Source organism: Euprymna scolopes, chromosome 19 (genome assembly GCF_053919585.1).
Source record: "Euprymna scolopes isolate OS-2025 chromosome 19, ASM5391958v1, whole genome shotgun sequence".
Lineage (NCBI taxonomy): Eukaryota > Metazoa > Mollusca > Cephalopoda > Sepiida > Sepiolidae > Euprymna > Euprymna scolopes.
This window is the reverse complement of record NC_136500.1, coordinates 19,874,513-19,887,027: the sequence shown is the minus strand read 5'-3', so window position 1 is coordinate 19,887,027 and position 12,515 is coordinate 19,874,513. Positions and strand designations below refer to the sequence as shown.

At 34.4% G+C, this 12,515-nt stretch overlaps 1 protein-coding gene across 3 annotated transcripts in view; it reads right to left on the bottom strand.

The window, feature by feature from the left end:
• The window catches only part of LOC145303474 (uncharacterized), a 266,228-nt gene extending 255,123 nt beyond the window's left edge, over positions 1-11,105 (bottom strand). For 2 of the 3 annotated variants that reach the window (XM_080144826.1, XM_080144827.1), the window contains exon 1: positions 10,954-11,093. In XM_080144826.1, coding sequence (XP_080000952.1) covers positions 10,954-11,005 — 52 coding nt within the window. In that variant the 5' untranslated portion in view covers positions 11,006-11,093. Of the gene's footprint in view, positions 1-10,953 lie in introns of all 3 variants that reach the window. The other variant, XM_080144825.1, reaches the window with a different exon arrangement.
• Positions 11,106-12,515: the final 1,410 nt, after the last annotated feature.

Genomic DNA, 12,515 nt, shown 5'->3' with positions numbered 1-12,515 from the left:
CAAATCGATTTTTTTTTTAATTGAAAATCTGGTTATAAAAAAATTTTCTTACACGTTTAGTTAGAGCTATTTTGTTATCAACCCTACAAATATTTTAAAAAATTAAGTAGTAGTAAATTTTAAAATATTTTAACAAGCGAAGATGTGAAATATGATTGTTTTGGTTCACGTGTACGAACGGTAACACACTTCTAATTTTCCTTCCTTAAAAAATGTTTTCAGTGAATTATTATCGAATGGAAACTAATCTACTCCATTATTAAAAAAAAAAATAAAATAAAATAAAAAAATAATCAATATTTAAATATTTGTAGGAGGTGCTCAGTTAAAAAATAACAATGGTAGGAAAAGACATGAAATGTAATTAAAAATCAAAATTACATTAATTCAAATTTTTTAACAATTTGTCAGCTTTAGCAAAAACTTGTTTCTTTTTTTATATTTAAATAGGATCCTGAACAGAAGTGTGCGTTCTATCCCAACCATTATCAATGGACCAGAGGTCATCTCGTCAGCGTCAGACAAGATCAAACTATTTGCAAAGAACTTTGCAGCTAATTCTACCCTATGCGACGAAGGCCATCAACTCTCCATATTTCCTCCTATAACACAGAATAAGCTAGGTAACATACAAATATTCGTGCATGAGGTCGCCAAGCTAATAAAGAACCTAGATTCCAGTAAAGCAACTGGCCCTGATGGCATTCCAATTATAGTGTTAAAAAAGCTTCAACCAGAACTTGCTCCCATACTTACGAAGCTATTTAAGCGCTGCCTTAAGGAGAAGTGCTTTCCGACTCCCTGGAAGACCTCATCAGTTTGCCCTGTATTTAAGAATTCAGGTGATAAGTCATCTCCCTCTCAATACAGACCTATAAGTCTCCTGTGTGTTATGAGTAAGTTGCTGGAATCAATATTAAATAGAGAAATAGTCAACCACCTCAGCAGGAATAACCTTCTTAGTGACAGACAATATGGTTTCCGCTCTGCAAGATCTACCGCAGATGTGCTGACGGTTATATCCCACAGGATTAGTGAATCTCTTGACAAAGGCTTCCTTTCTAGGGCAATTGCTCTTGACATATCAAAGGCCTTCAACAAGGTATGGCATAAGGGTCTACTTCACAAGATTTCCAGCTACGGTATAACTGGAAATGTTTTCTCAATCATTAAATCATTTCTCTCCGATAGGCTCATAAGAGTAGTGGTAGATGGACAAAAATCGGAGGCCAGCAATATAAATGCTGGAGTCCCTCAGGGGTCAATCCTGGGCCCAACTCTCTTCCTGATCTACATCAATCACCTCCCTAAACACATACTTAAATCATCGTTGACATCTATGCTGATGACACGACCATCTACGGCAACACATCAAAGGCTGTAAATGACAAAGTTCTCTGATTCTCTCTCCTCTGATCTCGAGCACGTGGTTCAGTGGGGGAAGATGTGGCTGGTTACCTTTAATGCATCCAAAACCAAACTCCTATCATTACATCATCAACGCTTTGATCCCCAGCTGGCATCAATTGTGATGGATGGCTCTCGTCTGGGTGAGGCCCCGTGTTTTGACAAGCTTCTGGGTTTGACCTTTACTCCTGATCTGAAATGGAACACGTACATCAAGTCTGTTGCCAAGGTCGCTGGAAAGATGGTGGGATCCTTCTACCGCTCCAGAAGATATCTCACTACTGATGCAATTCTCTATCTATATAAAAGCCAAGTACGTCCAAGGATGGAATACTGTTGCCATATCTGGGCAGGAGCTGCTAAAAACAGCATATCCTGCCTTGACAGAGTACAAAATAGACTTCGTGGCTTAGTGGGGGATGCCCTTTTCTCTTCCCTGCAACCTCTCTCCCACAGAAGAGACGTTGCGAGCCTATCCTTGTTTTATCGTTATTCCCATGGCAGGTGCTCGTCTGAACTCCAATCTCTGGTCCCCCCTCGCCAATCTTTCACGAAAAACACCCGTCTAGCTGAATCCACTGTGAAAAATTTCCCCCACTCTATATCTGTGTCTAAATCAAAACGCGGATTCCATGAACAAAGCTTCTTTCTTAGAACTGCTCGCCTGTGGAACTCTGTTCCGTCTGCCTGCTTCCCTCCGGACTACAACTTGGATGTCTTCAAGTCCAATGTTAACAAATTCCTAATGAACTGCCCACTTAAGTAAACACTTCATCAAATCTCCACACTAACGTAATGTACTTGCAATAACCCTTATCCCTGAGTGGCCTCTGGGCCTTGATAAGTGGTGATCACTGTGTACAAAAAAATTTAAAAAAAAAAAAAAAAAAAATTGATATTTTTCCAAGCATCATGTTTTCTGTTAGAGGGACGTCACTTTTTTAAATAACATTTATTTTTGTCTGTTTGTTATAATTCTTGTAAAGTTTCACAATGGGTATCAAACATCCTCTTAAAAAAAACTCGCTTAATTCTGTGCCTAATACTAGGTATCAGTGGCAAGCTTCCTCCTAAAATCTTTAGCCTTAACAATAACACTAAGTACAAGTGGCAGAGCTCCCCACTTAACAAACTTCCTCTGTGAGCTCATATAAGTGTAAAAATAAAAATATAAAAATAAAAAAGCATAAAAAACGTTTAAAGAAAAGTGCACATGATTAATTCCCCCCACCCCCGCCAAATAAATTGGTCAACTGTCCTAAAACGCTAGGATCGTCTTGAAATGGTGAATTATTTTACATTTATGTGAAACCAACCTCCACTCTAAATTCTAAAATTGTTTTTGTTTTGTTTCTATCAAGTCTTCATGATGTTCACACATAATTTTCCTAAGCCCTATCATTAACCCAAAGTCAGAGTGGCAACCTCCCCACCTTCTCATAATTGCACAAAGACCCTCTTAAAGCTACGCATAATCGCCTTTTAGAAAACAAACAAACAAAAAAAAAACACCCAAGATTTATCTATCATAGGAAAAAGGTGGGGGGTGGGGTAACTGCCCTAAAACGCTCGAATGATTCAAAATGGGAAATCATTTTACATTAAATTCTAAAATAATTTTTGTTTATCTTTTATTAAAGTTTTTCAAGTTGTTCACATGCAATTGTCTATAAAGGTAGAATCACATATTTTGGAGAGGTGGTCAGATGGGGAGGTGTAACAGAAGGTATTAATCTACAATAATACCAAAGAAGTATTGCAATATATTCATTTTTAGCCAATCCTAGATTTCGATTTCAGTTTTTGGCACATAAAATGCATTACAACTAAACTTTGAGTTCTCTAACTTCTTTTCTTTTAATGGATACATGGCATTTTTAAGCAATCGCAGCATATTTTTGCGCATTTACTGCAGATTATTTGGAAACCACTCATTTCTGGAGATTTTCAGTACCATATTCGGATTTCTTGCACAAAAATACACTTATATGGCAAATTTCATTGCTTAGTCTTGTGTTTTAACAAAGATATAGCATTTTTACTGAAAAAGTAGTGCAAAAAATGTGACAAAACGCATATGGGAAAATAGGGGAAAATATCCAAACACGCAGGGCATAAAAATAGTCATAACTTCCTTGATTTTAATTGGATTTAAAAAATTTAAAAAGATTCTTTCTTAGCTTATCAAGCTCTTTATATATATATATATATACCAATATTGAAATATTTTAAGCCATTTAAATTTTTTACTTTCAAATTAAACACGCCCTTCCACAAACCTCGAAAGCCGTTCTTAACATGGGGAGGTTGGGGGGTGTTCATTCCGAAAGCCGTTTTAACATGGAGAGGTTAGGGTGTTTATAATATGCTGGGGCGAGTCATAAAATTAACGAAGTCGCTATTTATTATTTATTGCAAAAATTGCTGGAAATTTATTTATTTGACAAAAAAAAAAAAAAAAAAAATTACATTTTTTACAAACATTTAATAAGAAATACAAATGAACGGTAGTTTTTTTTTTATTATTTTTTTCGGTTGATGTTTCTACAATTAAAATGTTACTTTACTTTTCCTAGCATTGCCGGCTGCGAAAATAATTACACAACACTTAAAATTTTATTCATTGTTGATTTATTCAAACAGTCCTTTGGAAAATAAATATTTAAAATAAAATGGGGTACTCCTTGGGCGTTGAGTTCCATGGCGACCAGCAGAATTATTTAACGGTTGCTCCCTTAGTCCCCCCCCTTAATCAAGGCTAACGCATGCGCATGTAACATTTATCATTTATTTACTTACGTTGCCTTTCGCACTTTTACAAACATTAATCTTTTCATGAATAAAAAAAGTAACTATGCCTGAATTTGTCACTTTTACAAACATTTATTTATTTACGTTGGCTTAACTCTTTTCATGAATATTGGAAAAAAAGTTTTACTCTATGAAAATTAAAAGAAAAAAGTTACTAAACATTTATTAATAATTTCTCACTTTTACAAAGACAAAATTCATGTATTTACTTATGTGGGCTTAACTCTTTTCATGAATATTAAAAAAAAAAAAATAACTAAACCATGTATTGATAATTTCTCACTTTCAGACATTTTTAATTTACATGAGTGGATAATTTTTTGGGTAAATATTTACATTTAGGTTCACCTCCATAATTTTCTTTTTTAAATGACGACTTTTATTGATAAATAAATCTACTTCTCTACAATGGGCACTGACCCCTCTTTTTTTTTTTTTTAATAGTATTTTCGGGTGGGTATGCTAACAACAAATATCAGTTAAATTTTGTAAATATTTTTTCACCACCCCCCTCCAAAAATGGTGTTTATTCCGGAAGCTGTTCTTAAGATGGGGAGGTTGGGGGTGATTATAAGGTGGACCTAATCTAAAAAAAAAAAAAAAAAAAAAAAAAAATACCAAGTTTTTAAAATGATTAAAATAATTTTTTACTTTTACAAACATTTTTTACATAAGCACATAAGCAACTACTTTTTTTATTAACTTTTTTTTACTTTTTTTATTTAAAAATTAGTAAATTTCAATGAATAGAATAATAAATCATTTATCATTAATATGTGTTTTTGGTTTTGTGTTGAATGAAACTTTTTTTTTTTTCATTACAACAATAATGAACCAATTTAAATCTTCCAGCATGCGTTTAAGGGTTACGAAATTATCAATAAATTGTTTAGTTACGAAGCCAATGTCAGTAAATAAAAAAATGTTACATGTGCATGCATTAGCCTTGACTAAGGGGGAGGGGGCTAAGGGAGCGACCATTAAATAATTATGCTGGTCGCTATGGAACTTAACGCCCAAGGAGTACCTAAAGTATAATAGTATTTTCACGCTAAATTCAAATTTTACAATATCTTTTTCTTTTATTAATTTGTTAGTTGAAAATACAGATAACCCGGCCGGTTTCTAATGTGTGGAAAATCTAGCTCCTGAAAAAAAAAAAAATAAATGGGTACTCTGGATAGTAACAAAAAATTAAAATTGCCTTAGTCTCGAAAGATTTCTTCTCTACTGAACGAGGAAAAAAAACGGTGAAGTGTAGTTCACCTTCTGTTTCTCTCCCCCTCTCTCTTCCTCTCTTAATATCTCTCTCTATCCATCTCTCAATCTATCTTTCTCTCTATATCACCCTGTCCATCTCTCTTTGAGCCCCTTTCTCTAACTCCCTCTATCTCTCTCTCCTTTCCTGTCTCGCCCCTCTCTGTTTCTAACTCTCCCCCTCTCTCTGTCTATCTATCAATCCCTTTATCTCTCTCTATCTCCTCTTTCTCTATTTTCCTCTCACTTTCTCTTTTCTATCTATATATCTTCCTCTCTATCTGTCCATCTCTAATTCCTCATCCTATTTTAGTTTCCTAAATTAATTACAGTGAATAAGGCATTGTCAAAACATGGATAAATCCTATTTTAGTCACCTAATTTACTGATTGTGAGAATAGAAGTTATTTGGAAATTACTGCTACCTTAAACAACACCAGAAGTAACTGGTAAAACCTTTCCAATTAAATTGATTTTGGCAGCCATTCGGTAACAAAATGACATAGCCTTAGCCCTTGCTGCATGAGGAATACCTGCGACCTTGCTGCCAAGTAGAAGAATTATTTATTCTACTTTGAAACATTCAATTTTTCAAAAATCTCATGTTTGACATCTCCAAAACATCCAATATGGGGAAAAATATTGCAGAAATGCAAACTTATTGTTTAGGATGAATGTACAATGGTACGCAAAAATTCACTTGAGGCTCTTGGTCGATCCTTGCAAGGTTGCGTGGTAATGTCAGACCATTTGGGAATGCAGTAATATTGCTTGCAGGAGATTTCAGACAAATGTTACCTGTTATTCTTCAATCAACACCAGCAGTTGAAATAAATGCTTGCCTCAAATACTCTACTTTGTGTGCCATGTGAAGACATTAAACTTAACTCAAAATATGCATGCCAGTTGCAGACTGTTCAATCCGCACATAAATTTTTGCATCACTTGTGGGAAATTGGGTACGGAAAAGTGCCAGCTGATCAGAGATAAGGGCAAAATTCTTTGACTTTTAACTTCTGTAATTTCATCAAAAGAAGAGTTAGTTTAAAAGGTTTTTGCAGATATTCAAATTATAAGAATTCCACTTGACTGAGTAAACGAGCTATTCTTGCAGGTCAATACAAAGACGTCTACGCTATTATTCAATGTAAAATTCCAAGTGAGGTAGTCAAATACAACTCCATCGACACTGTTGTGAAAGCAGATAAAGTGGTTAATTATCCAACAGCTATATTTGCCAGGGATGCCACCGCATGTATTGCAACTGAAATTTGGCGTACTAATTATCATGTTGTGAAATATAAACCACTCCAAGCTTTGCAAAGGCACATGGCTTACAGTAAAAAAAAAAAAATTAACAAACAATATCACAGAAACAACAATCATAACAGGACTTTTTTACAGATAAATACAGGGTGGCCCAAAAAAAAAACAAAAAAAACAAAAGAGGCTATCTAGAACATATGCTGTAGAACAGAGAAAATAAGATAAAAAGGCCAAAAACCCTAGTGTTTTGATGTGATGTTTTGAATATAATAAACTAGTTATGACCAAAGTTTCATTTCAATAGGACAAAACACTAAGAAACGGGGCCTAATTAGAGTTGGGCCCGTTTTTTTTTTAGTCACCCTGCATATCTTCATTCCATGCATTCCTAGGATTCCACCAGATACATCATTACACTTTAGGAAATTGCACTTTCCAATTTTATTGTCATTTGCAATAACCATCAACAAAGCACAAGGAACAATCTTTACAATTGTGTGGCTTACAGTTACACACTGACTGTTTTTTCACATGGACAATTTATGTTACGTATTCAAGAGTCACCAAACCAGAAAATCTCTATATCAGCTAAGAAAATGGAACAACAAAAACTATGTACCCATACGAAATGGAAAATTAAACCTATAAGAAACATGCTTTTTCTCATTTTGGAACATTTTCCATTGCGCCAATTTGAACCACAGCAATGCGTGGCAATGTACAGCTAGTATATATATATATATATATTTTGTTTACAGAAAGTTTTAGATAAGTCATTGATACTGTCGGTTTCAAACCCAATAATTAGGGTCGTTTTAGATACCCATATCAAGCTCTCTTCAGCCAAAACTAATAATCAAAATATTTTTTCTTATGCTAATCTGAAACATATTAAATGAATTTCACCACACTCTTTATCTGTGCCTAAACCTAAATGTAGATTCCATGAACAAAGCTTCTTTCTTAGAACTGCATGCCTGTGGAACTCTTCCAATTGCCTGCTTTCCAGCTGACTACAATCTAATTTTCTTCAAGTCCAACACAAACAAGTTCTTGATGAACTGTCCTCCCTGAGTAATCCAATTTACAAAATTTCCACTACTTATGTATCCTACGCTATAATCACATTGACTAATGTATACCCATTAGCCCTAATCCTCGAGTGGCCTCCGAGACTTGATAAGTGGCGATTCCTGTGCAAAAAAAAAAAAATAAACTGAAATGAAATGAGTGTGTTTTTCTTATGTACGAGGGGTGTGCAATAAATAATGCCCCTGACCCACTTCCCATAGCAGTAGAGCAACAAAACTTGACACAGTTATTAGTCTTTCTCTACATAGGAACCACCCAGAGTTATGCATTTCTCCCATCATTTGATGCAACTCTGGAGACCGTTTTTGTAGAACACCCCAGCTTGGTCCTCCAACCACGACGTGACTTCAGAAATCAAGGCTGCATCATCTGGGAAATGCTTTCCTTTCAAAAACAATTTCATGGCTGGGAAGAGGTGAAAGTCAGAGGGTGCAAGGTCAGGAGAGTAGGGAGGATGGGGAAGGATTTCATAACCACACGCCCGTGCTTCTGATCTGGCGACATGCGAGTTGTGGACCGGAGCGTTGTCCTGCAGGAGGAGAGTACCTTTACTGATCTTGCCCTGCCTCTTGATTTTGATAGTTTCCCTTAATGTCCTCAAAAGTGAAGCATAATAGGCTCCTGTAATTGTGGTACCCTTTGTCAGGAAATCTGTCATCACTACTCCGTCCTGGTCCCAGCATAAATAAATAACCCTGAAAATGTTTTTTTTAACTTGCGTTACAAATAAATAATCAATGCGACAATAAAACGTATTGTTTTACTGTGTACATTTTTAGCGTCCCAATTATTTTTATTTTTTTCACGTTTAAATTAAAAGATGTATCAAAAAATAAATTTAACTTTAAGTATTATGGTATCTGTTCAGTGCACATTTACCTATAAGTATGGCAAACCACTTATAATTCAATGGCTGTAAATTTTTTTTTTTTTTCAAAAATACACAATTATAAACAGAATAACTCATAGAAATCTATCTATATTCTTTTTTCATTTCAATATACTTTCATAGAAATGTTTCTGTTATGTCACAAAAAACTATATTGAAGTTATAATTACTGAATCTCAATTTGAATTGTCAACAAGCAAACACATATTAAAGTTAAGAAGTTTAAATAAACTAAAACATATTGAAATTATAAATTTGTCTGAGTTAAGACTTATGCTTATTGGATTAACTTGCTATTTGTCATTTATCCGACCGTATTAATTAATTTGTATTGGGAAAAAGTAATGATTATCCATTACTTTTTTCCTCCCTCCTTGGCAGTATGTGAAAAATTCCATATACATTCGCCATCTTTCTTGTTTAGGCCGCCCACACAGTTATGGTGGTTGACCGTCATTGGTTAATTTTGAATGAGTCAGGTGATTTGCTTGGCACACTTTTTTGTATCATGCTTTTATTTTTCAGTTCACGCAAGAACTCGGCAAAGGGATGGACTCCAAATCAGCGGCTCCCACACAAGAAGAGAGCTACATCAATTCCTTCATGTTGTAACACCAAACTGTTGGTGAACAAAGGATCATATCTCTACAAGCAGAGACACTTTTATATTGCTGAAATTATCCTAATTACAGGATGACATTCATGAAGATTTCTTCACGTTTTATTTACCAAATATTGGATCTTATCTCAATTCAACTAGTCCGAAGTGATTCGCATTATGCCTAATTATAGGCGCCAACATTCCTGCCGAATCCTCCATGAACATATATGGATCCTTTCGAAGAACAACGAACTACCACTCCGTCAATAGGGGTTCATACTACTGGCTCTATGCAATAGAGGCAAAACTAGCCACCGTTTTGCAAATGGACAATACCAGAACCAATAAACTTTCATTGCTGTTACTTTCGAATAAATTTGGAGTTTGAAAGGTATGACTTTTGTATTTGTGGATTCTTTTACCTCTGCATGGAGTAAATTGGGATGTGAGAAATAATTTCTTACACATGTTAAGAAATTATTTCTAAATAACAATGCTATTATTCCAGTACGGTAGCATAGATGCACTTGCACTAGTATAAAAAAGGGGGGGTGTAGTTTTCCTTTTGTGTTTATCTTTCAAAAATAATTTTTGAAAAATACCAAAACCCAGTGATCAGCCAACTGGATCGTACATGCTCACGTCTAGCTAGGGACCAAAAATAAAAAATAAAAAGTGGGAGAAAAACGGAGGGATTCTACACCCAGGAGTAGTAGTAGTAGTATAATAATAAAACGTGACGATAATAAATAATGCACATTTTTAGCGTTGATTAACAGCCAGGCGTAACTTCTTTGCACGTTGAAGGTTCAACTACAGAAACTACAGGCGATAATAACTGAAATAGTGTTAACATTTCTACTCGATCATGACTGAAGAAACAAGAACAATCTACCCCCGCGGATTAAAGAAAGTTTTCAGTTTAAAATTGCATAAAAGGGTTCTTAGTTTGTCAACAAAATTCCTATATCGGACTAAAGTTTAGCAAAATGCACCTGACGGTCGAAATTTACATCGACCGAAACATTATGAATCAAGATGCGAATAGTTCAAATAAAGTTTTAAAATTTATTTTTTTTCTAAAACATGGTTGTAAATTAAAAAAAAAAAATAAATATATATATATATATATAAATTGCTTGGGAATAAGAGTAATGTTGTCTTTTTTTTTTTTTTTTTTTTCATTCTAAATAATTTAGATTAATTAAAATAATTAACCTCAAGGTTATATCAAAAGTACGAGTAATTACGGAAACCTAAGAAATACAAATAATTCGTTGTTTTTATTTAGTTGTTAATTTCAGACTGCACTTGAGACCACGAATTTTCCGATCCATTAACTACACATAAAACTTGAACAACAATAAAAATATTGAAAAATATTGAAGTAGTGATAATGCAAAGAGAACTTAAATCGGTATAAAAGAAATCAGGAATATAATTATGAACACAAAAATATATTCAACTGGTTCAAACCATCCTTCAATATCCGTCTTTCTTTTGTAGGGAGTGTCAAGAAATTTTCAAATAAAATTCAAAACAAAACACCAAAATCTGTTCGTCGCAAATAATAAAAGTCATCTTCCAATAATTCAAACTTGAATTATAACTGAAATCAGGAAATTTCTACCTTGATTGGAATGACATCTTCTTCGGCAACGTGGATACTCGGATAAGTCCATCCTGTTGCGGAGGAAGAACGGAAAATTTGTAATTGCAGTGTCAATATCATAACATTCTGAATTTCAGCGCCATTTTAATATTTGGCTCGCAATGCATTCTGGGATTTCGGTAACCATGGAGACACGGTGTTGCCAAGATGGCGACGTTCCCTTCCTATTCCGGTGCGATGTATATTCGCTCCCATGACTACCAATATTGGCTCGATAAAATCTAGGAATCTTATTTAGAATTCAACCTACACACACACACACACACACACACACACACAAAATCTTTATATTGTACATTGCCCGTTACAGAACGTAAATGTCATATTCCAAAAATTACGTAAATTGATCAAGTAGTTTTACTTTTATGAAGAAAATCATTTTTAAACGATTTAGAGCGGTTATTACCAGGCTGATCTTGTAGAATTAACTTATTGTGGACTTATCTGCTCTTTTTTTTTTTTTCAAGATGGCGACGTAAAACAGTCCCGTTTTAAATACCCATAAAATTTGATTTTCTAAGTTAAAAATAAAATTTACGTAATTTTTGGAATATGACACCTTCGTGTTTGTTTTAATCCTCGGAGATTCGAAAAAGTGGTAAAAAAATTAAAATATATAACAAATAAATGTTAACGAAGGCAAGATAAGTTACTCTTCTATCTATCTGAAAAACGTTTAATCGGTTTGACCCTGTGGTTTAGAGTTACGTGAGAACAGGAAAAATGGCCGCGAATTAGCTCTTAAAATTCAAAGTTTTTAAAATGAGTTAAAACTAAAAAAATTATACAAAATATTGGTAGAAACTCACCCAAATATATGGCACGGTATTAGGTGGGTTTTTAACAGTATGTTGTTTAATTTTTTTTAGATTTAACTAATTTTCAAAACTTGGAATTTTAGGAAGTAATTTGTGGCCATTTTTCTTGTTCTCGCATAACGCTAGACTCTGTATGTTTTATGAACCGAGTAAACGTTTTAAAGTGAATTAAATCACACTTTTGTTCTGTAAAGATTTATTTGTATTTTCTGTAGTTTAGTATTTTTAATTTGGTTGAATTTTAAATAAGAACCAAATCTGGTTACAACAGCAACCTAAAGATGTCAACACAAAATGAAACTTGGGTCCCTGAAATGAAAAATAGAAAACAAGAATATTTTATTGTTTTACTAGCCTGGGTGCCTGGCGTTGCGCGGGTGTGTGGAAGTGTGTGTTGAGCGGAAAAATAAAAAGTGGTAGTAGGCAGGCAGGCTCGAACCCGTACCATGAAGGAGGAAAAGAATGTGAAAAAAAAACGTGGCATCTTTGCCGCCAAACCAGAAGTGCAGAAGGTTTAAATTAAGGCTACTCAATTGCAAAGAGGGGATGACTTTCGAAAATATTGGCGAAAAAAGCGACCCCTCTTTGTAGAAAAGTGCCCGGTTGAGGGTGAAGGATAGCCAATTTTTCGATATTTGTCGTCTGAAGGGCCGAGCTTCAAAACGATACTAATCTCATAAAAATCCGTCGCCTCTGTCAAAA